Source organism: Polistes canadensis, unplaced genomic scaffold (genome assembly GCF_001313835.1).
Source record: "Polistes canadensis isolate GaletaPanama2010 unplaced genomic scaffold, ASM131383v1 scaffold_74, whole genome shotgun sequence".
NCBI lineage: Eukaryota > Metazoa > Arthropoda > Insecta > Hymenoptera > Vespidae > Polistes > Polistes canadensis.
The window spans coordinates 1683-26622 of record NW_014569621.1 but is presented as its reverse complement, the minus strand read 5'-3'; the positions used below and the strand labels follow the sequence as shown (position 1 = coordinate 26622).

At 28.4% G+C, this 24940-nt stretch overlaps 5 protein-coding genes across 6 annotated transcripts; 3 read left to right on the top strand and 2 right to left on the bottom strand.

Moving 5' to 3' along the window:
- The first annotated feature begins 92 nt into the window (after positions 1-92).
- On the top strand, positions 93-5405 carry LOC106786443 (kinesin-like protein KIF23). Its single transcript, XM_014747850.1, has 15 exons — positions 93-330; positions 695-1255; positions 1341-1517; positions 1590-1788; positions 1876-2014; positions 2098-2297; positions 2384-2488; positions 2571-2656; positions 2788-2918; positions 2994-3097; positions 3203-3307; positions 3394-3540; positions 3631-3897; positions 4007-4243; positions 4324-5405. Exons 1-15 carry the CDS (start codon positions 311-313, stop codon positions 4507-4509), a joined length of 2664 nt encoding a protein of 887 aa, XP_014603336.1. The 5' UTR covers positions 93-310; the 3' UTR covers positions 4510-5405.
- LOC106786444 (phosphatidylinositol 5-phosphate 4-kinase type-2 alpha) lies at positions 4909-12810 on the bottom strand. The gene is made up of 8 exons (XM_014747851.1): positions 12108-12810; positions 11155-11252; positions 10604-10714; positions 8412-8550; positions 8053-8352; positions 7813-7988; positions 7563-7705; positions 4909-7471 (listed from the first exon to the last, which is right to left on the bottom strand). The coding sequence occupies exons 1-8, from the start codon at positions 12243-12245 to the stop codon at positions 7284-7286; spliced, it is 1293 nt and encodes a 430-aa protein (XP_014603337.1). The 5' UTR covers positions 12246-12810; the 3' UTR covers positions 4909-7283.
- An 835-nt stretch (positions 12811-13645) lies between these two features.
- On the top strand, positions 13646-18022 carry LOC106786449 (carnosine N-methyltransferase). Of its 2 annotated transcripts, XR_001381643.1 has the most exons (8): positions 13646-13859; positions 14414-14621; positions 14874-15031; positions 15260-15400; positions 15512-15674; positions 15756-15989; positions 16118-16410; positions 16769-18022. XR_001381643.1 is itself a non-coding variant. In XM_014747857.1 (7 exons), exons 1-7 carry the CDS (start codon positions 13753-13755, stop codon positions 16289-16291), a joined length of 1185 nt encoding a protein of 394 aa, XP_014603343.1. In that variant the 5' UTR covers positions 13646-13752; the 3' UTR covers positions 16292-18022. The 2 variants fall into 2 exon arrangements, 1 of the variants encoding a protein (XP_014603343.1); XM_014747857.1 differs by having other exon boundaries at positions 16118-18022.
- Positions 18023-18151: 129 nt separating this feature from the next.
- Positions 18152-19557, bottom strand: LOC106786450 (protein KTI12 homolog). Its single transcript, XM_014747858.1, has 5 exons — positions 19151-19557; positions 18778-19039; positions 18582-18720; positions 18456-18518; positions 18152-18364 (listed from the first exon to the last, which is right to left on the bottom strand). Exons 1-5 carry the CDS (start codon positions 19311-19313, stop codon positions 18167-18169), a joined length of 825 nt encoding a protein of 274 aa, XP_014603344.1. The 5' UTR covers positions 19314-19557; the 3' UTR covers positions 18152-18166.
- Positions 19558-19983: 426 nt separating this feature from the next.
- LOC106786426 (probable chitinase 2) lies at positions 19984-23182 on the top strand (the record flags this gene model as incomplete). The annotated part of the gene is made up of 8 exons (XM_014747807.1): positions 19984-20129; positions 21028-21225; positions 21393-21558; positions 21644-21740; positions 21974-22177; positions 22327-22521; positions 22607-22729; positions 22970-23182. Coding segments are annotated over exons 1-8 (1266 nt in total), but the record flags the coding sequence as incomplete, so codon positions are not given.
- Positions 23183-24940: the final 1758 nt, after the last annotated feature.

The following is a 24940-nucleotide window of genomic DNA, read 5'->3' as shown; positions in this document are numbered from 1 at the left end:
TTTTAACGTTAATCATAAAACAGTGTCGATAACTTTTTTACCGACAGAGTCTCTTATTACTTCTTGCTGCATCCCACCTATTTCAACCTGCTCATTTTAACTGCACTTTAATGCTATTTCCTCTCTAGTATGTTGTTAAACCTAAGTTGTATTGTGTTGTGTTGTGTTTCTCATTTTGAATGAGGTATTCGTAACGAACATCTACGAAAATAGGAAAAGAAAAAAATGATCATAATGTTTTAAAATAATTCTAATATTATTATATTATTTCGTAACATTCCATCGTAACATTCCTTCGAATTATTTAACCATGTCCAGTATAAAGTTAGCGTAAGTTTAATTTAAATGATATAATTTTTATCTTATCTACATATTTGGCACGTGTTTTCGTTAAATCATCGTAAACAGTGCTATGATTATAGGAACTATTAAAAGTTTACAAAATTAACTGTGCAAACTTTAATAGTTTTTCAAATTATCATACTTATGATTTTTATTGCAGTATTTTGTCTAATCTGCAATGATTAACCTGTAGCTAATCTGTAATAACATCTGTGTATATATTTGAGAGTACACGTGCAGATACATGTAAAAAATAAAATAGCGGATGTAAAAATAAATGTAGAATTATTTAACAAGTTTAAACATATTAAATATCAGCATTATTAATACGTAAATTGTCCTAAATCCATAGGCGCCAGAAACCACCTGTTACAAGTCGAAAGCAATCAACCAAAATAAGAATAGAAAATGTAGAACCAGTTCAAGTTTATTGTCGCATAAGGCCGATGTTAAATTCTACAGATATCTCTTGTATGAAAATTGCATCTAGTACATCTATCATTGTTACACCTCCTGAAACAGCAATAAATTTTCGCAATGTTAGTAAAGTAATACAAACATCATTCAGTAAAGTATTTGGAGACGATACGACTCAAAAGGAAGTATTTAATGCAGTTGCATTACCGCTTGTGACAAATCTTATTAATGGGGAAAACAGTCTCTTATTTACATATGGTGTAACAGGAAGTGGAAAAACTTACACAATGAATGGAGATGTTCACAATGCTGGAATTATGCCTCGATGCTTGGATATTCTTTTTAATAGTATTGCGAATTATCAAACCAAAAGATCTACATTCCAGCCAGACAGATTAAATGGTTTTGAAATACTAAGCGAGACGGAGATACAATTTGACAAACAAAGAGAATTAAACTTAGACTTTGCTACCTCTCAAAATGGAAGATACAGGCAGTAAATTGTTCATACGATAATAAATTATCAATTAAAATTATTATAGGTGTTATATTCTATTAACAAAGATTTAAACCATTTACAGTTGTGTTCAATCGATAGATAATAATAACGACAATAAATCAAGTTTTATATGCGCACTAGACGAAATAGATATGCTGCAGGTTGATGAGGATAACGGATATGCTGTATTTGTAACATATATAGAAATTTATAATAATAGCGTATATGATTTACTCGAAGACGAGGAAGTAAGGTCAAAGTGAGTTAAAATTTTGCATTGATTTATTTTTCTATATCTTAAAACAGTAATATTATATGAAATAAGATTTAGAATGTTACAGAGTAAAATTATACGCGAAGATGGTAATCGAAATATGTATGTCCATGGTGTTACTGAAATAGAAGTCAAAACTTCGGAAGAAGCATGTAAGGTATTTCAACGAGGACAAAGAAGAAGACGCATAGCACATACTGCATTAAATGCTGAATCAAGTAGATCTCACAGCATTTTCACTATAAGGCTTGTGCAGGTTATTTATGTTATATTTGCTTAAATTAAATACAAAGTTTATTATAAATATGCAGTTAATTTATACGAAATATTTTTTTTTTTATAGGCACCATTAGATTCTCAAGGAGAACAAGTTGTACAAGATAAACGTGTTATTTGTGTTAGTCAATTATCTCTCGTAGACTTAGCTGGAACAGAGCGTACAAATCGTTCTAAAAATACGGGTCAAAGACTGCGAGAAGCAGGTATATTCTATAATAATCTTTCTTTAATTAATTCTATAAAAATAAATTCTATATAATAATGAAATCTAACATTATTCATTCAGGCAATATAAATAATTCGTTAATGACACTTCGCACGTGCTTAGAAATTCTTAGAGAAAATCAAATTCAAAGTACCAACAAAATGATACCTTATCGTGATTCTAAACTTACGCATTTATTCAAAAATTATTTTGACGGCGAAGGACAAATTAGGATGATTGTATGTGTTAATCCTAGAGCAGAAGATTACGATGAAACAATAGTAAGTTTCGACGAATAAATAAGATGGTACACTAATTTTAATAGAGAAAATGAACAAAAGTTTATTTTTTTTTTTACTCTGTACAGCAAGCAATGAAATTTGCAGAAATGACTCAGGAAGTTCAAGTTGCACGATCTGTAGCCTCCAAATTAGATTTAGGCTATACTCCTGGACGGAGACAAGCGAATAAGGTAAAAAATAAATTATGTTTACAATTTTATTCTTTGAATAGAATATGTACTTTTTATATATTAAGTTTCACTTCTTTCTTAGATATTTAAAGAAGCACGAAGCAGATTGGAAAAAGCAGGCAATGCTGATGCTGCTAATATAGATGTAGACATAGGATTGGTATACAGGTACAATATACATATAATTAAGTATACACCATATAATAATTAATCTTTTCATTACTAGCGATTCATATACGGATCGTACATGCAAAGAGTTAAAGAAAAATATTAAAATTGAAATATATGGGTTTTTTTAGTCTCGGTGGTCCTTTTCCAGACATGGAAATGACAAGTCCCCATAGTGATCAAATAATTACCAATCTAATGCGTTTTTTGGAATTACGCATTCAAAAGAGAAATTTCTTAAGAGGAGATTTGCAACAGAAGCGTATGTTTTTAAATAAAGTAATAGATATTTAGAGAAAGTTATTGTAAAAATAATTAACAAACTAAATCTTTTCAGAAAACAACTTAAGAAATATGCTGATAAAAATGGACAGAGAAAATGTTTCTCTAAAAATCGAAAATGCGACATTGAGAGCGTCGAATGAACAACAAAAGGAAAAAGTAGATATTGTTACTGATTAGATTGTTGATTTACATTGTTTTTCTCATAAAAATTGATATTGAAAAAATTGATTTATATGTATATATTATTTTGTAATGCTATAGATATCTATTTTGGAAAATCTCGTATGCAAGACTGAAGAACAGATCGATACTTTACTGTACAGATTAAACAGTGCAAATGATACTATCAGAAATTTACAACAAGAGGTTGTATAATTATCATCAAACGTATAAGCGAGAATGATACATTTGTATTAATAAAAGAAACTGCTAAATATTTTTTTTTTTTACAGTTAAAAGATAAAGGTATGTCTCTTAATCAACGATTGATAGATAAACAAAAAGTCAAGCAAAAATACAATAATAAAATTCAAGCGGAAGCGGCAAAAATGAGTAAAGAATTAGAAACAAAACTGCAACAACAAAGAGAGATTTTGCAAGTATGTAAGATTTATAAATAAAATTCATATATTGTATTTTGAATCATGGCTAATTTAAACAATTTGAGTATATAATTATAATGTTTGTAGAATCAAATGAAAGAAAAAGACGATAAGTTAAAGTTAGTTAAACAAATATTGGTGGACGATAATGCGAGTGATATTGTAATGATTAATCGTAAAGAACCTATACCTGTAACAACAACTAACATACCTGAAACTGCTACATCGAGTACAATTAGTAGTATTGCTAAATCTACAGTTAAAGATAGAATTGAAGATACTACTCCAAGAACAACAACAGTTCAAGCGTTGGCAAAAATGTTGGAGTCTAATGCTGGAGATGTTAACACAAAAGTAAAATAGTACTTCCATTGCCTATAATAATACAGTAATTAAAAAATAAACACCATAATTATGTTCAATTAAGTGTTGGAATAATCTAATATTAATTAAATTTTTTCAGGAGAAACTCCCAGTAGTTAATCCTCGATATAGGCGGTCGCAAAGTGTAGACAGATGGATCGATCATCGGCCTCCTCCAATAGTACCAGTTGGAACAATACTTCAACCTATAATGCATCGTAAACGAAGCGTTACACATTTAACAGATCCAAAGGATATCACGAACAGAGCGTCTCGATATTGTCTTGTATCTCAAAATCAAGATGAAGATGGGGAACTGGAAACAAAATTATACAAGGTTATTTTTATAATTATATATAGAGTTAAAATCAAATATTTCTTTCTTAAATATATTGATAATATGGTTTTCTAATTTAGGGTGATATATTACCGACGTGTAGCGGTGGTGCTCAAGTAGTGTTCAACGACATGGAATATTTAAAACAATTATCACCAGTTACAAGAAAACGTAGCGTAACTCTAAGTCCACGAAGCAAGGATCAACTAACTTCTTCGGATAATTGTTTATCTGTTGAGACTGGTTCTAAGAAACTTCGCATATGAAAATGAATCTCAATATACATCTAATTTTAGGCTTCTTTGCCACATTCTTGTCATTTTTTTAGTATAATAAAACACAAAATGTTTTCTTTCTTTTGTTGTATAGAAGTACAGAAGTACAAATGTTAATGTATAATATTTGAGTAAAAGTCTATATATATTGTTTTTATTATTATAAGTTAAACATTAATATTTTGTTTCCACAAATAAGATGATTTATTTGACTTCGTGCAATATATGTTAATGACATTAATAGATCTGGATCTGACTTTTAAGACAGACATATATGTGCTTACTACTTTTTTTCAATAGAAGAAATTATTTTTAAAAATGTCTGCAATAATGAATTTGTTCATCGTATTTACCTTCAATAAACAAAATACAAAATGTTACAAGGTATTATTCTTTTTTAATAATGTGTCTTTATTCGAGTTTAATGGATTTTAGGTATCCACTTATTTCCCCAAAGCTTATACAACAGACATTGTAAGTGAATAGTACAATTATAATAACAAAACTTGAGATATATTGCCATCAACAAAATACTGAATATATACATAATTTTTACACAATGCCACTTACGAAAAGGTCAATTTTAACGTATTATATTAATGCAATAGTTTTTTCATTAATATAATTTAAATACAAAGTACTTTGCAAGTTATATGTGAAATATATCATAGAAAAAAGAGTATGGAAAAAATCTTATAGAGCAGTAATTTGTAGAAGCATATTTGCAGTAAACATTTTTGTAAAATGGTGCCATTATAATAAAAGAAGCTAAAAATTTAATTAAATATATACAGGCTTTCTGAAGGTTTTTAACATTTAACATTTTTATTTAATTTTCGTGCATAGAATGCGCAGACACTGTTTAAGCTGGAAAAACTTCAGACACCTTGTATATATGATACAATTTTTATATGCTACAGATTGAACGTATCATATTAACTGATACTGTAATATAATGTAGTTACTGTCAAATATGATTCAATTTTGTTACCTCCTACCTCCTTAATGTGCTTACAATGTATAAAATCATATAAAGTATCGAGACTAGATGAATACCTTAATTGGTAAAGTAATTAGTCGTTATATCGTTATCAATCCTAACAAATTATAAAAGTTAGATTATTAGATCGTCTAAAGATAGTCTTATGCAACGGTGCACTTCCCTTCATGCAATAGATATAATATATAGTTATATCAAATATGAAAGAACTAGGAAACGACACGTACTGGAAAAAATGTAAGTAAAATATTAGTTAAATTTATGCTTAAAGGATTGTAGAGTATAATCTCTTGTGCTAACAGTTACTGTTCTTACAAACTTGCAAAAATAGCATTAAAATTACTTAAAGCAAAAGGTGTATAACTGCAATAATGACTATCCGTACACAACAATGATGCTTTATCACGGCATCAATTTCCTTATGATAAGCAATGCTAAAAATTCAAGGAAACATATATCGCACGCATCATAGGTACATACAATTGATTTTGTTCCCTATTAGACTTCCGACGAGCTATAAGTGAATATGTTGCATCTGAACATAAAATTCGCTTCACAATATACAATGTATAACCGAAATTACAGATTTACAGATTTTATAACATTTACTTAGTTTTGTTATAATATTTATATATGTATTTTATTTGTAAGCCTTCTTATTTTTTGCACATATATTATTTTATATTCTCTTTGTTATACTACCAAAATGAAAAACGCATTATTGGAATAAAATATATATTGAATATAATATCCAATCGTATGTCTTTACTTTAAATATTTTCGTTCTCACTCTCTCAATCCTGCAACGATGAAATCAAAAACGCCTAAGATCGTTTCATTGATTTCTTTAGACTCAATTGAAAAGTCTCGATGCAGAATAACTGTACTCTTCCCAAGTACTATTACATATAACATCAACATTATTTTTGAATATTTTTTTCTCTATAATTTGTTAATACCATTAATTCCGTTGCCTTTTACAATAATTACCATAGCTTTTGTAAAGCATTTATGTAATACCAATGACGGTAAATTAACATTTACATTTTATAGTCTTGCCCTTATTATTGTTTATAAGTATATTCCATCTAATGGAATACACGTGATACACACATAAACAATTAGAATTTAAATCTATGCGTCACATATTTGATTATAACTTTTTTATTCTATAAACTATATTGAATGTTCTATCCGACGTTATTGTTACTCATTTATAAAATTAGTGGATTAAAAGTAGATGAAAAAACTATGTTTTAAAGTTTTCTTTTTCTTTCTCTCTCTCTCTTTCGCTCTCTCTCTTTCACTCTCTCTCTCTCTCTTGCTTTCTCTAAAAATCTCTGTACATACAATATATAAACATAACCATATTAGTTAAAGCACGGACTCAGTCAAAAAATAAGCTTAAGCTTAAGAATAATTTGAATCATATGACGTAGAAAGTTCGTGCAAAAATTCAACAGTTAAAGTAATTTAACATGACAAAAATAATGTGCCGATAAATATCGGTTAAGAATAAATTTACCATTTTAAATTGTGCAGAGAAAAAAAAATGATGTTTTACTCTAACCCGCATTTTAAAGGCTGCACTTGGTGTTGTTGGTCGCATCTGTAAGCGAGTTTTACTTCTAGTGAAACCTTTCAATAATATTCCTCATAGTCATATTTTACTAGCATAACAGTACAAGCAGTAGTAGTACCTTCACGATTCTTAAATTCTTTATGCATCTTTACATATGTTCTATCATAATAAAAAATATTAAAATTATTCTATGGCTTTACTCATAAATTCTATAAATCGTTTGCCATACTGTTCAGGATCACACGTTGATATACCATCCACATTGGCACCGTACTTTACCGTTTTAGCTGCTTTTGCAGCTTGTTTGCGTACACCATAATGTGTTAATACATCGATTATGGCTAAAAAGTATATTTCTTTCGTAGGGGCACCTGGTGAATAAAATGAATGGTAATTAGAATAACCATAGATACATAAAACGAAAGACATTTCATTGATTTATTTTTTATTTTTTGATATTACCTTCTTTACTGGGAATAGCATATATATCTAATTCGGGTATTATTGTATCCTCATATTGAAGGCTCGCATCACGCACTAAAGCTGCATGAGGTGATTCTGGCGGCGTAGCCATGCCTGTAACCCCACTCCAACCCCAAAGTCGACTAAAAGAAACAGAAATAATACTTCATAATATTATAAAAGATACGATATATATTATCGACGAATTATATATATAATATAACGATTAACAATGCTACTAATAACTTACTCTCCCATTGGACCTCTTGAATCTAATCCACTACCAGACTCACTATCATCTTCCTCGTCGTGATTATCTTCATCTTCTTCCCTTTCTGCACGTTCTCTATTTTCTTGTTCCGCACGAGCGCAATCGTGTAGACCAAGTAATAAGGAATAATCCATTAAGTGTAATCTTGTTAGAAACTGTAACATAATTACTTCATGAAGATTTTTAATCATAAAAAGACATAATAACGACAATGCTCACATCAACATCAGCAGTTAAAGTTTCTATGAGTTTTGTTTTCGCTTCTTCTCCTATGTAAATTTTCATTCCTTCCTTGACAAAATCATTATCTTTATATGTAGGGAGATCCTTTTCCTTTTCTTTATCGGATGCTTCACGATCTACAGTGGAACCTTTCAAGTCAAATTTTTTGTGCGTCGTTAAATGATTAGAAAAGACATTTCTTATAGCAACAACATAATGTTCAACGCCATCCACCGTTAATCGATACATCCCAAGGTATTGTGGTAGTAAGGTTTTGCCATGTCGTTCCACAATATACTACAAAATATCACATTTATATTATAACGAAGTTAAAAGAAAAAAATTAGCTTACTTACTGGGTGATAATGTTTTAAAAATGAGTGCATCCTTTCGACTTCTTCACTTGTAAGAGTTTTAATAATAAATAATTTATCATAGGATTGATAAAATTTAGCACCACTTTTACCCGATGAATCATCGAGTACAGGTTGTGACCTATAAAAAAGAAAATTAAATTAAATCTAATTCATATAACTAGATATTATTCTATCGTTTTCTTTTCAATATATTCGGTACAAAGCTATACAGCATATTAATATATCTGCTATTGATCTGTAATTTAAGGCTAATCAAATGAAAATAAGATAAAGAAATTCTCTACATAATAAAAATAGTAAAAAATCTTGAGTACATAAAAGGCAATTAAGCAAAATTAGTCATCATCCTATTTATTGAAACATAAAATCAAGCAAACAAACATTCAAACAGTGCACAAAGCAAAACTTGGAAAGCCAAATAATACATAGAATAAATTACTACTATATAACAAATTCATTATTTGGTAAGAATGTATTATTAAATCACGTCAATTTGTAGTTACTCATACAAATTTCAAATAACTATTGCACGATCATAATAGAATTTAATACATTTCAACAACATACACAATTATCTAATTTAATGAAAATATTTTGATATTTGTGTCAGGTTACAGTAAGATTTTTCAAATATTTCAATAAATTAAAAAAATTCTAATATTTGAACACTTCAATTTTAACCGTTTGAGTTCCCTTTAGATTTCATGTCAAAAATACCCACTGCCTTTTTCTATTGTAGACAATTGATAGTATACTAGAATTCTGCCAAAGTTGGAGTATTCAACTTAATTGATGCTCGCCAGTCACATTAATAAAAATTAACATGATATCATTACTTAGATCTCCTTGATATAAACTGAGATAAATGCCATCATGCTGCTTGGGTCTTTTCAACAAGATTTTTCCAAGGAGCGCTGGAACTCAAATGGTTAAGCATGCTTAATTTAATCAAAATTAAGTTTCTTGAATTTATTTTGAAAGAATAATGTTAATATAAACTATTATTAGATCGTATAAAAGGTAGGTCTATGAAAAATAATTAATGCAACTTTAAAGTTCGTGCCGAATCTCTGTCGTCAAAGAGAAACTCATCAAATTGTGTTAACCACAAGACACGCACAGAATGGGAAATCAAGTCTGGCTAACCTCAAGCGTTTTGGTTTAAAACTGTAGGTACGTAGTGGTTTACTTAAGACTGAAATTTGAGATATAAAAGGAGGAGGAGTAAAGTTTATTGAGGGAGCAGTAGCTGAACGCTGAACCAATTGATGAGTCCTCCCACTGAGTGTGACCAAACCCGAACGTCGCGAAGGATTATATGCTCGACATCTATTAGCAAAATTTTTGTATTACAAGACGTACTATTAATTACAAATTATCTTTTGGTTGATGCAGGAAAGTATGAATCCATGTGTCAGATGATCTCCGTATGACAAAATCTGTATTCTTTGCTTCACAAATTGAGAACTGTACATAAGTTATTTACGCTAAACTAAGAATATCTAAAAAATGTCCACAATGATGGTATTATTATCTTATTATCCATTATTACATTAACAATAATAACAAGAAACAAAATATTAAACGAAAAGTTATCAAACAATCTATTATTACTAACAATACCAATATCTAAAACATACATGCTTTCTTATTTCTAGCAAAAGACAAACATACAAACAAAGATCTCTAAAGCACAATGATTAATATTTGAGAGAATTTAATTTATTTTAGGTATTTTTATGTGACATTATCTTTGGAATAATACCATAATAGAAAAAAAATTAATACATAATATCAAAGTGTGCATATAGATTATTTTCTCTCAAAATAACAATTTTTTGAAAGATACTACACCTGCAAATAAGTAAACATAGTATCTGCTGACATGCAAAGTAAAGAGTACATTCAATTTATCTGTAGCAATTAATTTAAAGAAAGAAAATGAATAAACAATAAGTTTTCTTGTGTACGTGCAATGTGAACTAATAAACAATGTTTATACTTCACATCACAACATTCAAATGCTTGTTTGCTATTTATCAAAATGTAAGGTTTCACATAATAATATGTATGTAATAAAATGGTAACTGATTTTGTGTGAAGTAAAATTACACAATATTGCAGCCACAATGATAATGTATAATTGAAAATTGAATTATTCTCTGTATTACCTTGTCATAGACTCTTTATAATCCTGGTCGTCTATCCCAAATCTTTCACGCAAATTACGGAATACCAATGGACAATACTCTTTGATTTTAAAATGAGAAGGCATGTTTTCTCTGTAATTAAAAATTAATACATACATTCATAACAAAATAATATTTCAAGTAAAATCAATACCTTCATTGTTTACTAATACAATGCTAGGTCATAGAAAGACCTTCATTGATTCTATTATTAAAGGCTGGTTTGCTGTGACCAACCTAACAATCTAATATTAAGTGGTATATTTAGAATGGACTAGCTGACTGGCATGCTTTAAATTTACATTAATGATACTTCATGAACATTAAGAGTAACGATTGCTTGAAAATACCAAAGACATTTGAACGCAACGTTAAAACGTATAAATATCTAACATTAGATGAAATGATGTTTTTCAACTATTAGGATATACAATTTATAACAATTTATGTAATAAAATATTCCTTAAAAAGATGTTTCCATGATTATGAAATAATAATGATAATATTTAAATAAAATCGAAGTATACACTTACTTGTTAAAAAGGTGATTATCTACTTTTAATTTACTATAAGCTCTGAAATCATCTGGTAGAAGCATTACCGGTATATTAACATGACTAAGTTCATTTATCTGTAATAATAAGAATACAATATTAATTATTATTCATTATTATACAAAAAATAATTATATAAACGGTAATTTTAAATAGCATCTTTGGGAAGTATTGCATCCAAATATTTAATGCATGTTACATATATATATAATATCATTTGTGGTATTTATAGGCTTATCCACATGTAATGAGATCATACATCTGTGTATACAGATGCCATTATCCATAGTTAAGAAAAAACGTGTCCATATATAAAAAAAGACAATGTATTTCCATTTTAGTATCTACCATGAAAAATGTTTATAGTTAAAATATCAAAAATAATGTTATACGGTATGTTTCAGTGTTCTTAGATGTAAATAAATGATTGTAAAGGTAAAAGTATGAATATCGATACTATTCAACAAAAATTAATCAGGAAATATTAAAAAATCATAAATTGTATTAAATTAAATCTATAAATATAATCTGTAATTTGATCGAAGTAAAAAAATATACTGTATAAAGTTATAAGTATTGTAAAGTATAAGTAAAAAGATATACTGCAAGAACAAAAAAAATTGCAATCTTTTCAGAGCGTGACGTCGGCTTGCACAATTTGAAATAGCGCGCTGTATGAAGTTCAGAAAAAAATGAAAATCCAATGAAATAGGTAACATTATTAAACATTCATTAAAAGTATTACCAATCGTGACGATGGAATAAATAGAGAAAATGGCAATCGCAATGACGTACAATACGACGTGCTGTCATATAAATGCGACACGTCTCTCCCTCTTACACACACATACATATATACATATATATATATATATATATACACGCGCAATGAACGACGTACGAACGAATTGACGATGATGATGAACGCTTACCGTATGATTGACACCCCACATGAAGACGCTTAGAAGCGGCTCGTTGGCACGAAAGAGTTTAACCTTTTGATGTTTAACCCGAAAATGTTTTTTTTTCAGCTTGCTAAGCCCGCTGGAAACTTGCGGCGCACTGGACATGCTGCCTCTTTTTTTCTCTCTAGCAATGGTACTTCTCTGTTTCTCTGCTGTCTGCTTCTTTTTTTCTTCTCTTTCTCTCTTTCTCTCTTTCTCTCTCTCTCTATCTCTCTCTCTCTCTCTCTCAATATATTTGCCTCTGTCCTTCTTTCACTATCTATCTCCCTTCTCTTTCCAAATCGCGCAGTTTGAGGAGAGTACCAGACTCGATTCGTACCTACAGCGACGACCACTGACCAAAATTCCAAATCGCAACAAATAAAGGAACTATCGACGACGCACTTCGGTACACCGATTCGTACGCTCCACAAGTCACGCCGTTGTCATCGTGAAATGCATCACCCAAATCTCACCCTATTATGTTCTCACTTGCGATTTCGATATGAAATAAATGTGAGGAGTTATTTTTCTTTTCTTTTCTTTTTTTTTTGCAAAGTCTCGTCAACGATAAGGCCGCTACTTCAACCAACGTTACTCTCGCAAGTATGCCGCGCGGCTGCTGATTAGCGACTGAGAGCTCCTTTTAAAAATGGCGTATGCGAGCATGTCACACCTGCGAGCCGCAACGACTATAGATGTTCTGCAGTATCGCAGATATCTGCGCCGGTCACCGGCACTGCGACTTTCATATTATTGCTTTTCCTTTTTTTTCTTCTTCTACTCCTCTCAACTTTTCTTTTCTTCATCGATTTACAAATTTATTTTTCTAATCACAGACAAATCGAATGGTCGTTGTGAAATATCGAAGGAAGAAAAAAAACGAATTCGAAATAAGTACCATATTTGTTTTGAAACTTCTTCCTTTTCGACAAAGAATTTATTTACAAAGATCGATCAAAATATTACCTTAGAAATCGATTATAAATTTGGCACGGTACGCGAAGATATACGCATAAAAATTCTATCTATATTTGAGTCGTTTATTTTGATAGTCGCTTTATTTTCAAATCGAAATATTTAAGCATTTACGTTATAAATAATTTCATATAGACATTGAAAAATTATCATTTTTCATTACAGTAAAAAGTCTTATGACATTTTCCAAATAAACGGCTCAATTTTATACATTATTTTCTGAATAACAAATGCTTATCTTTACTGTGTAACCAAATGTATCGTCATTTGTTTTATTCGATTCATATCTTTCAAGATTTCGATTGATAATTAACGGAAAGTTCGATCGATAAGTTAAGTAATTGATTTATTGAAAAATTTTAAATATATACCTTAATTATAATCATTAATAATTAGTAGAAAAAAGTAATCTCGCACGAGCCAAAATTTGTCTTGATTTAACTGAAGATTTGAGGATGCTTTCGTCATAGTGACAATAGTGTATTATTGGCAAGGGCATGGTTTGTCGTCACGAATCAAATCGGTGGAGCCTTAAACCTAATCTTGCTGTCGTATTGTAAACTCGGCGTAACGCTTGTGCCGAGGAAGCCGCCACCGAACATCGTGTTAAAAGGCTAATTAGGAAAAAGTAGGGCCTACGTGTGCGAGTATAAAAATGGAATCGATGCAGAATGCGTATTCGAGAAAAGTTCACGATTCTTACGAGGATGAAGAGGAGAAGAAACATTTTCAACGTATTGTTTCAGCGTTCAGACATTACAAGTGAGTAGACCCATTGAAAATGAACGATCAATGTTCTTTTTTATTTGTAATCTTTGCTATGATGATTTAACCTTATTTCTGTTACCTTCATTTTTTTCTTTCTTTTCTCACACGACTACACAATTGTATATGATTTTTATTTCTCATCGATTATACGATTTATGTTAAATATTATCTTTTTGTTTAACCCGTTAATAGATAGGTAACTAGTCTCTTGCGAGAGCTTTTATAGTGTATTCATTTATCTCTTGTTATATATTAAACTCATACTCGTATGCAAGTTATGTCATCGGTGTTTATGGATCAAAGTTGTTATTCTAATAAAAGTACAATGGCTCTGATATTATCTTGTCAGGTTCATAAGTTCATTAGCTATTAAATACAATTTCGCATTAGATATTAATACTCATGTCCTTCGTGAAGTCGATAAATATTTACGTGATTTTATATATATATATATATATATATATAGTTGTGTAAGTATGAATAAACATGCACGCAATATCAAAATGAAATACAAAATATGTTTAAAAAATAAAAATTTTTTTCCATAGATCTCATTCCCTGCAGAGAGTTAAAAAGACAGAATCCTATCTATTATCCTTACCAGTGCATCATCAAAAACTCTTATCAAAATATAAAGAACATCTTCAGGAAGTCAAGAGATGTATTGAATATAACAACGACATAATAAGGCTCATCATAAAAGATGTAGCTCATATTTTTGAAAATGTGAGCCCAGCTAGTGCACAAAATGATAGTGTAAGAAAACTTTACCTGGTTTGTCGCATGCTTCATTATTTCTTATGATACGTCTAATGCTATGTATAATATATCAAATTTAATAATTTCTAATATTCAAATACAATTCACTTTTCATTATCATAAAATATAGTTTATAGCTGCACTTTTGAAATATATATTAATTAATTAAATATATAACTAATTTATAAAACGTATCACTAATAAGCTTATTTTCACAAAGATATATTCTATAGGTAGGTCTGATTGCAGACACAGAACACCCGACCTGTATTGGCTGACCAAGAAAAAGTACAAGCTACTATTAAACAATTAGTTCGTGACTGGAGCGTGGAAGGAAGCGAAGAACGTAAGGCTTGCTATCAGCCTATCATAGATGAAATAACTAATCAATTTCCATTAGATAAATGGTACGAATATTTTGTCTACTTTCTTACAATATGTTAATACATATTGCTAGATTTTATCTTAATAATGATCATGATATTTAAGAATATAAGCAATCTATGATCAAGCTTTCAGATTCCACTTAAAGTTACTATTATCGTGTACAAAATCTAGATATCATTATTTGCAAAACCTCTGTGTCCTAGCTAAAAATAGTTCAGAAAAATATGAAATGATAGGTAAATTTCCAGTACTCCATCACAAGTGCAAATTCTAGTACCTGGTGCAGGATTGGGTCGTCTTGCGTATGAAATTGCAAGGCGTGGTTACACTTGCCAAGGGAACGAATTTTCTCTCTTTATGCTCTTCGCGTCACATTTTGTATTAAATAAGTGAGTATTGTAAAAACACTATCATTTTTATCGTTAATAAGTTAAATAAGGTACTCGAATTCGAATGATGGTACCATGACAATAATGATACTGTGAAAATGAATATTATAGATGCAGAGGTATAAATTCATATCAAGTACATCCATGGGTACACCAATATATGAACAATTTAAAACCAGAACATCAAACGCAGGCTGTTTTCTTCCCTGATGTAAATCCCAGTGATCTTCCAGAAAATGCACAATTTTCTATGACGGCAGGAGATTTCTTAGAAGTAATTGTCTTTTTACGTTATCTAAAAAATAATATTTATTTAGAACTGGACTAAGTGTACTAATGAAAATTTAAATTATAGGTTTATACGGAAGATGATCATTGGGATTGTGTTGCTACATGTTTCTTTATAGATTGTGCAAACAACGTGGTACAATTTATAGAAACCATCTATAAAATTTTAAAACCGGGAGGAGTATGGATAAATCTTGGTCCGTTGCTGTATCATTTTAGTGACATGCCTATGGAAGATTCAATAGAACCAAGTTATGACGCGGTTCGTGATGTTATACAAGGTTTTGGTTTTCATCTTGAGGTAATTAATTTCTTCTTTTTTTTTTCTTTTTTTTTTTTTTTTTTTTTTTTTTTTTTTTTTTTTTTTTTTATATAGAAAAGATACACCCATAATGTAAATTACATTCCTATATGTTTATCATTATTTAGAAAGAAGAGACACATATGAAAACACGTTACGCGCAAAATGTGAACAGTATGTTACAGTGCGAGTATAATAGCGTTTATTTTGTATGTCGGAAACCTAAAAGGCATATTAATATGTTGGGCCATCAAAATGGTGCTGAAAGTAATGGCATACAAGAACAAGAACAAGAAAATTAAATCTTGACAAATCTAATATGTTTTACTCATGAGGAAAATTGATGGAATTGTACAAGGACTAAAGTACTACAATTTATACAGAACAAATTCAAAGACAACCATAACATATTTAACTTCTGGTATTGTAAAACAATTTCTGTGATTCAAAAGCTTATTTGGATACAAATAAGTGTTATTTCATATTCCCCTGAGAACTAAATTTTTGTTAACATCTATAAGTTTCTTTAATAGTACAAAACTAAATGTAATTAATAACTGCATAAAACAGTAACTTTTAGTAACAATTTGACAATTTCCCTAATGAGTCTTACATTTGTGATCTAGCATAATAATTAACGTTTATTTGTTTCCATCGTGTATTAATAGCTATGACAATGTAAAATATGACCATTTCCTCTTCTGCTCTCTTCTGCTGTTTAGTTGGGAATATTTCGATTTACTAACGTTAGTAATAATGCTAATGACATATCTTTACAGGTGCTAACGAAGCCTTATTTAGTTTTTTCTTTATCCTTGGTCATTATTGCAAATTATGAAGACAAGTTAAAAAATCAAATTAATTTAAACGAACAGACAAAGTTTCATCGGAGAAGAAACTACAGCTTACATAAATAAATGTATCATTTTTCTATATTATCATTAATTCCTTTCAAAAATTATTGTAAAAAGCATGTATAGAGAATGATATATAAATGATCACTGAAAGTTTTTACTTCGTTATATGTGTTATTATTCAAATATATAATTTTGTAATGGCAAATGTGGAAGTAAATACTTTTCAAGCGTTTTTTTCTCTCTATCTTTCTATTATGTTCATATTAACAATTATTTTCTAACTACCTTACAAATTGAACTCTCTCATTAAATACAGTTAATCCATTGTCTTATTTAATAAATCTCAATAAAATACAATGAGAATAACATATCTAATTTATATAGGTTTTGCACTCCAAATTAACCCTTTTACAGATCATATTCACCTTTTTCGGCAAATCAAATTGACTAGCCAACAATTAGGAGTTAAATTATTTTCCTATTTACAGTAATAAATATTTAAAGAATAATTGTATGTGTGTGTGTGTTCTGAATTTTTCGCAAATATGATCTGAAAGAGTTTTAAATTATAATATTAAAAAGTGAATATGATTTGCAAAAAAGTTAATTTGATGTATAAAACCTGTATATTATATTTCGTCGTAAGGAACAAAATTTGAATTTCAACATTATAAATCTGACTATTTAAGCTTTATATCGATCTTCTGCGTCAGTGCCTTTCAGATATTTTTATTGTATAAATTATTTATATTATTAATACTTCATTTTTCCGAAAAATTAAATAAAAAAAATAAATTTAAAGTAAATATAAATCGTAAATATAAGACATAAGACTGTTACAAAGTATGTAAAAAGAAATGAATATAATGAATGTGTATTGCTAAGTTCAATACAAAATTACAAGTCCGTAGATGTATTTACCATTGTCAAGATAATATAGTTTCTTCCATTATTCTTCCTTAATGCATAATTTTATTATCATTTGACATATTTTGCGTATAATTGAAGAACTACACAAATATGATTGTTTCATTTTTATGTTTTGCTATTTTTAAGATCTTCAGAAATAAGCAATAATTTGTTATATGGAATAAGTGCAGATCAATTTAGATGTAAGTTAGTTTAGATTTAATGATGTAATTAATATAATTTTATAATAAAATCTATTCTACACGATTGTTTGTTAAAAAATATCAACCTTTTGTATATCTTGTAATAATATTATAGAAAATATAATTTTTCCTACATATATTAACATTTGTAATGTGTGATTAAAGTATTTCTACTTAGAGAAAAAAAATTGCATTTGCAGCTTATACTTTATAAGCTTTTATTAAGATACTGTACAAATAATAGAGCTATTTGATTAGTATCAATTTGATGCATTTTGCTATATGTTAAAAATTGCCTTCGCAATCTCATCATTTGAGGTGTATTACCAGTTTTTTGCACCGTTAAGCCATATTGAGGAATTTTTACATCATTCTCGACTCCCATTTGTTTAGCCGATAATATTGTCTATAAAGAAAAAAATAAGTAAGCATTTTATATATACGAAAAATAAAAAATATCGTTTCAGCTGCTCGCTTGAAATTGTTAGTAAACTTACACTAGTAATATCTTGTGTTATTCTGTCCAAATCGTATAAATAATTTGTGGATGATAAAGGTAGCTGTAATAAAACAATCATTAATTGTAAATATAATTAAATTAATAGAATGTTAAAAGTACTAACGCATTGTGTGCTTTGATTTGGTTTAGGTGCCTTAACTTCATAGAGGGACTTATAAATATCATTGAAATTTATATCATCTTCTGGCATCACAGAAAATAGTGGAGCATCCCATCGATTTTTATTATCCGGTGTTTCATACCTATTATTCATAATTTTATTAGTTTTATAAAAATATTAATTGATATTTCTATTTTACCTCATTACAAGCGCATCAAATATTTCTCTACTATATTGTTCTGATATCGGTCTTTTTTCATTCCACAGCCAAGCATGTTCAATAGGTATATCACAATGTATTGTACACTGCGGTGTTTTATATAATTTAGACATACAGTAAATTTCATAGCGATATCCTTTAATATAATTGCTACCATCTATTATTAGTACATCGTTTGGATTCAATATCCTCTGCACCATAGATTTGATATTACTTCTAATACATTTTTCTTTTTTAGAATCTAAAACATACATTTGTGTGTGTACATGCATATAGATAATAATATTTTTTATTATGGTTATAGTACCGAGTAAACTATCTTGGAGGTTAAAACATTACAATATTTACTAACCAGAATAAAATGAGTTTCTATCATAACCTGTTTTATATATCACATCGATTTCATTAATTATATCTACACGTTTTTTCATTTCATTTTCGAAACATTCCTTCAATTGTAAAGTTCTTGTAGTTTTACTACTACAAGGAATACCTGTTATTATAATTAAAGGCATTTTATTCCTTATAAATAAATTTTAAAATAACCTCTTATGTGTAGCAGTGTCAATAAATCGCTGTTAACTACACACTTTTAACGTTAAAAAATGCACTATTTCTAAAAATAATTATGATATTGAAGTTATTTCAATTTTTTTAATGAACGTTAAACAATCGTAGATAAATTATAAAACCGAACGAGATTAGATATAGAAACTTATTTTGTTATACTTTAAAAAGATGCATCCTCTTGGATGAAGTAATCAAAGCCAATCAAATTGTAGCAGCTATGTTGTTCGTCATTTACGCGGGAAGAGTGAAACCATTTTGAATATCAACAATTTCACTTTTGAAATCAATAATATTTTTGTATATAATAAAAATATTTTACATTGAGAACGAATGTAAACGTTCATTGAAATATAAAATTTAAATTTAGTTAATATATATTATAAACAATTTAATCCATTTATATCGAAATTTATATCGTAAAAAATTATATGCATTTATGATTTCTGAATATTGATTTCAATATTTTTAAAGTTATACTTTGTTAAAATATTGACTAATTTGAAAATATTGAAATAATAGGTTTCTTATATTTAACGGTGCAACAGGTTCTATCTCCGTCCTTTTCTTCGATAGCTTATCTCTCACTTCTCTTATAAAAGCAGTGCGGTACGAGAATCCATAAGAGAAAGTCAGAGTGAACGGGACAATAACTCGGCATTCGCAATAAGTCAGAAGTATATAATATAGAAGGATGAATCTGGTGAGAAATCTTACGCCATGTCTTTTAATGCTTTTCTTTTTCTACATTGATGGCATTCAAGGTAAATTAAACACAGTATATATGATTCTTCAAAAAAATTTATCTTACAATCAGATCCTTTGATCAAATGTTCCAATCTCATTTTATTTTTTTACTCGTGTTCGTTACTTTTTGACAACAGATTAAATACTTCCTCGTTAATATTCTTTAATTTTTTATAACCTTTAATATATAGTATTTATAGCCATTCGAATAAAACAATACAATTTTGAAAAGAAATTTATTCGTTTCAAGCGCGAAAGCTATTAAACTATACTCGATTATATTTCATTGTCGAGAAATTCGGAGAGAAAGGTGAATACCATCGACATAAATTAAAGAAAATCAGGAACGTCATTGACATTTTCTATGTATCGATGAATAAAGATGATTTGACATTTTAACAGATTTTAAATCATTGTATTTAAATAAATACATTTTTTTTTAAATCTAGTTGTTCGGTATATCGGTCATACGGATAATTCTATTGTCAATATATCGATTTTCATTTAATTGTGATTTTTATTTGAATCGAATTGAAAAAAGTGCATTTTGATATTCGATATAATTATGTTTACTTATATTGCTTTCGTGTTGAATAAAAATAAAAAGAATAAAAATAAATATAATAGTAAAAATAGGAAAAATATTTATATTAACAATAAAGTGATTGATAAGATTTATATGTTATCTTATCATAAGTCTAAGACTTTATCGTTATATATATTAAAAATTAGCATGTAATGTTAATCGTACTAATATCGTAACATTTTTGTTTGTTTGTTGATTATACAAAGGTAAATGTTTATTATAATTCCTGAAATATAACATTTATCTGTAAAACTTGTAATGAAAAACTAAAGGAGTTTTCACTTCAATAATATTAATTAAAGGTAATACATTTTTTTCTCAATTTTTAGGTCAAGAAATTCCAAAGCACGGAAAGGTTGTTGCTTGTTATGTCGCTAGTTGGGCAAGGTATAGGCTTTCGAAAGGCAAATTTACATTAGATAATTTAAAACCACAATATTGTACACATTTGATTTACGCTTTCGCGGGCTTGAATACAACCACTTGGGAAATAAAAAGTCTTGATCCATGGGCCGATATAGAAGATGGTATTTTTTAAATTTAAATAAAATAAGATATATAGTGTCGAGGACAATAGTAAAGGGATAACCATTTTTAATGCCTGTCCACTTATTTTTGTCCCTGACTGTATATATATAAATATATATGAACGTAATATAAGCGTAATAAAAATGACAATATGTATTTTTTTCAGGAATTGGTAATTACCAAAAAATGTCAGAACTTCGTAAAAACTATCCAGGATTAAAAGTTTCAATAGCTATTGGTGGTTGGAATGAAGGTAGCGGGAATTTTTCAATTCTTGCTAAAGATGAAAACAAACGAAAGACCTTCATAGATAGCATTTCAAAATTTCTTAAGTATGTAATTGATAATCTTTAGATATATATTTTTGTTCTTATAATAATTTATATTCATATATACACGTGTCATTTTTTTACGAAGAAAATACAAATTTGATGGCGTCGATTTAGATTGGGAATTTCCTTCTCAACGAGGCGGTAATTCAAAGGATAAAGACAATTTTTCCTTGTTGATTAAAGTAAATATATTATTTCAGTAATAATTATATATTAATAATATAAATACGATTATATATATATAAATAATAAACGCTTTTAATAATTGTAAAAATTACAAGACAGTTCGATCAAAAAAAAAAATAACATAAAATATTATCTTATTATAAATTTTATCATCGTCCTTTTTCAATACTGACTCTTTCTTCAACGATGATGTCTTCATCTATTTAATGATTATATTTTTCTAAAATAGGAATTAAAACAACAGTTGCCTTACAATTCTATATTAACCGCAGCTATAAGCGCAAATAAGAAAATAATCGACGAGGGATACAATATTTCATATATTTCCAAATACCTCGATTATATACACGTTATGACATATGATTATCATGGTTCATGGAATTTAAAAATTCTTCCGAATGCTCCGTTATACAGTAATAATGATGAAAGTGTGGTAAGTAATAATCTTCTTCGTTTTAATATTTTCAAATAATTAATCAACATTCAAGTTAAGATTTATTTCAGTTAACAACCAAGGCGTTAATATTCTTGCTATTAAATTAATTTTATTATCAGTATCAATGTTTTATGTCTTTTTTTAAGAATGCTACTATGAGCTATTTACTACAATTAGGAGCACCAGCTAAGAAACTCGTTCTAGGTTTACCAATGTATGGACGAACATATATTTCGAATAAGATAATTTCTCCTAATGAAAATCCTACTGGAATGCCCTGTGACAAAGATGGTTTTAAAGGGCCTTATACTTCTCAAGATGGGTTTATGGGTTATAACGAAGTATGTGGAATTGTATGCGTTTTAAGTACAAAATATGATTAGTACTACTTTATTTTTATTTAAACCAATATATATTTTTGTATAGATCTGCGAAGAACTAAAGGATAAGAAATGGATTTCCAGATGGGATAACGACAGTAATACACCATACGCGGTAAATGAAGACCGAGTAATTTTCTACGACGATTACATAAGTTTAAAAACGAAAGTAAGTTACAAAGAATGTCATAACATTTATAGTCTATGCAAAATAAATTTTAATATTTAAGTATACGTAAGTATGTATGCATATGTTTCATTACCATCGTGAATTGAACATATACAAATGGCGTCCCAGAAATTAGACGATCAAATTGCAAGAGTTTAATCTATATATATATATATATATATATATATAACAGTATATTACAGTTAGAAACAAATTTAAAAATTTTTGCGCGATTTCCAGGCATTATATGCTAAGGAAATGAGTTTATCTGGTGTGATGATTTGGAGCATCGATACCGATGATCATAGTGGAATTTGCGGAACTGATTACATATTGATGAAATCTATCAATAAAGCTTTTATCAATGAAGATTCTACCATTAAAGATTCTACCAATGAAGATTCTAGCAATAAAACGTGTTCCGATAACATATCAATAATACTTTATGCTATTGTTAGTATTTTAATTTTTATAACATTATAATTTAAAAAAAAATTAAAAAAAAAAAGAAAATAAATGTTGTTTTCATATAGTTATTTAAACTACCCACGAATTTTGCCGTAAATAATACTATTTAAAATATATTTTATTGTGAATAAAGATGAATATATATATATTATATATACATATGCGTGTGTATTATTGTACTCACTATAGTACATTCCTGTTAAACTGATCGAGTAGGTGGTAATAGTAAGCTCTTAATTACCTACAATCTAGTCAAAGATAGTAGCAGAGAATGCAGAAAGCACAAAAAAGTTGGCATAGAACCGCAACAGCAGAAAAAATGAATAATTAGTAGTGAAAAGAAATAGGTTAATCGTTCATAATGTATAAACAATAGGTAAATATTTTCATTCTTTCATTTTTTTCTACTGTTGCGGTTCTATGCCAATTTTTTTGTGTTATGATAAAAAATAATAATTAAAAAATAATAATAAAAAGTAATTTGTTTTCGATTTTTCAATTATTAATACCTAATTAAATAATTAATTAATAAAGTGAGCAATTATATGGATTTTGATTAGGCAATTAGTGAGTAATTAAGAGCATTTACTCATTTTTTTCTGCTGTTGCGATTCTATGCCAACTTTGTGTGGTGAAGTATATAGAAACTCACAAGTCCCCTTTTTTATCTACCCAGCATCATTTTTGTTATTACTGGGACCACCATTGAACGATAGTATAGATTATATTCTTTGATTGTATATATAGTATAGTTATATTGTAAGAAAATTTAAAATAATTGTATAATATTTAATTTTTAATGTCTAAATACGTGTGTGCCTTCAGAAATGCGTTTTTTATACATATATATTTTAAACAAAAGTAGAAGAAAATCAAAACGAATAGATAATAAATCCAACGATGATCACCTGCAACAAAAATAAAACTATATTAATCATACAATCAAAAGTGATACAATAGCCTAACATACAAATCGTCCAATTCGCAGATGCACTTTTCAACTGAGTTTTTTATTTATTTTTATCAAATCTCTATATTTACCGTTGTAATGAAATTAAATTTAAACGCGTGATTTTACATTAACATAAAATATATAAAAATAAAGAAATAGGAAAAGTACAAATATTACGTTACTACAAAAAATATAATATCTATTAATTATTATGAAATACTTTTAAGTTGCATTATATAGAAAAGAAAAATTGCAAATTGAATAAAATACGATTACATTGAAAAATTTTAAAGACGAAACAAGAAAAAGGGATTAATTAATGTAATATTTACCGAACGTTATTTAAGCTTGAAAATTTAATAATACCAAGATTTTAATATTTTTGACTCTAACTAACACATATGCATCTTTTGGACGATATAGACACGAATTTGGTGTCCCAAGGAGATGGAATGGTCCATCATCTCCAATTACAACTACAAATTAATGACGAGCAAAAAAGTAATATAATAAAATATGACTAGAGAGCTATTCTCGAAAAGTTCTAACTTGCTGTTGAACTTTTGAAAATAACTCTATAGTCTGGTAGTTGCCCACTTGATACCACAAATTTGTGGGGGCCTCTTCGACATTAGCCTCTTCGGCATTTAGCCTCTTCTTTCTTCATGCCCTAAACGCTGCTGTGAGGCTTATTTTTAACATTTACTCGAATGCCTCAACTTATATTTGATCTAATCGATGAACCTATTATTAACACTTTGCATTTAAAAAATTAAATAATATCAAACAAA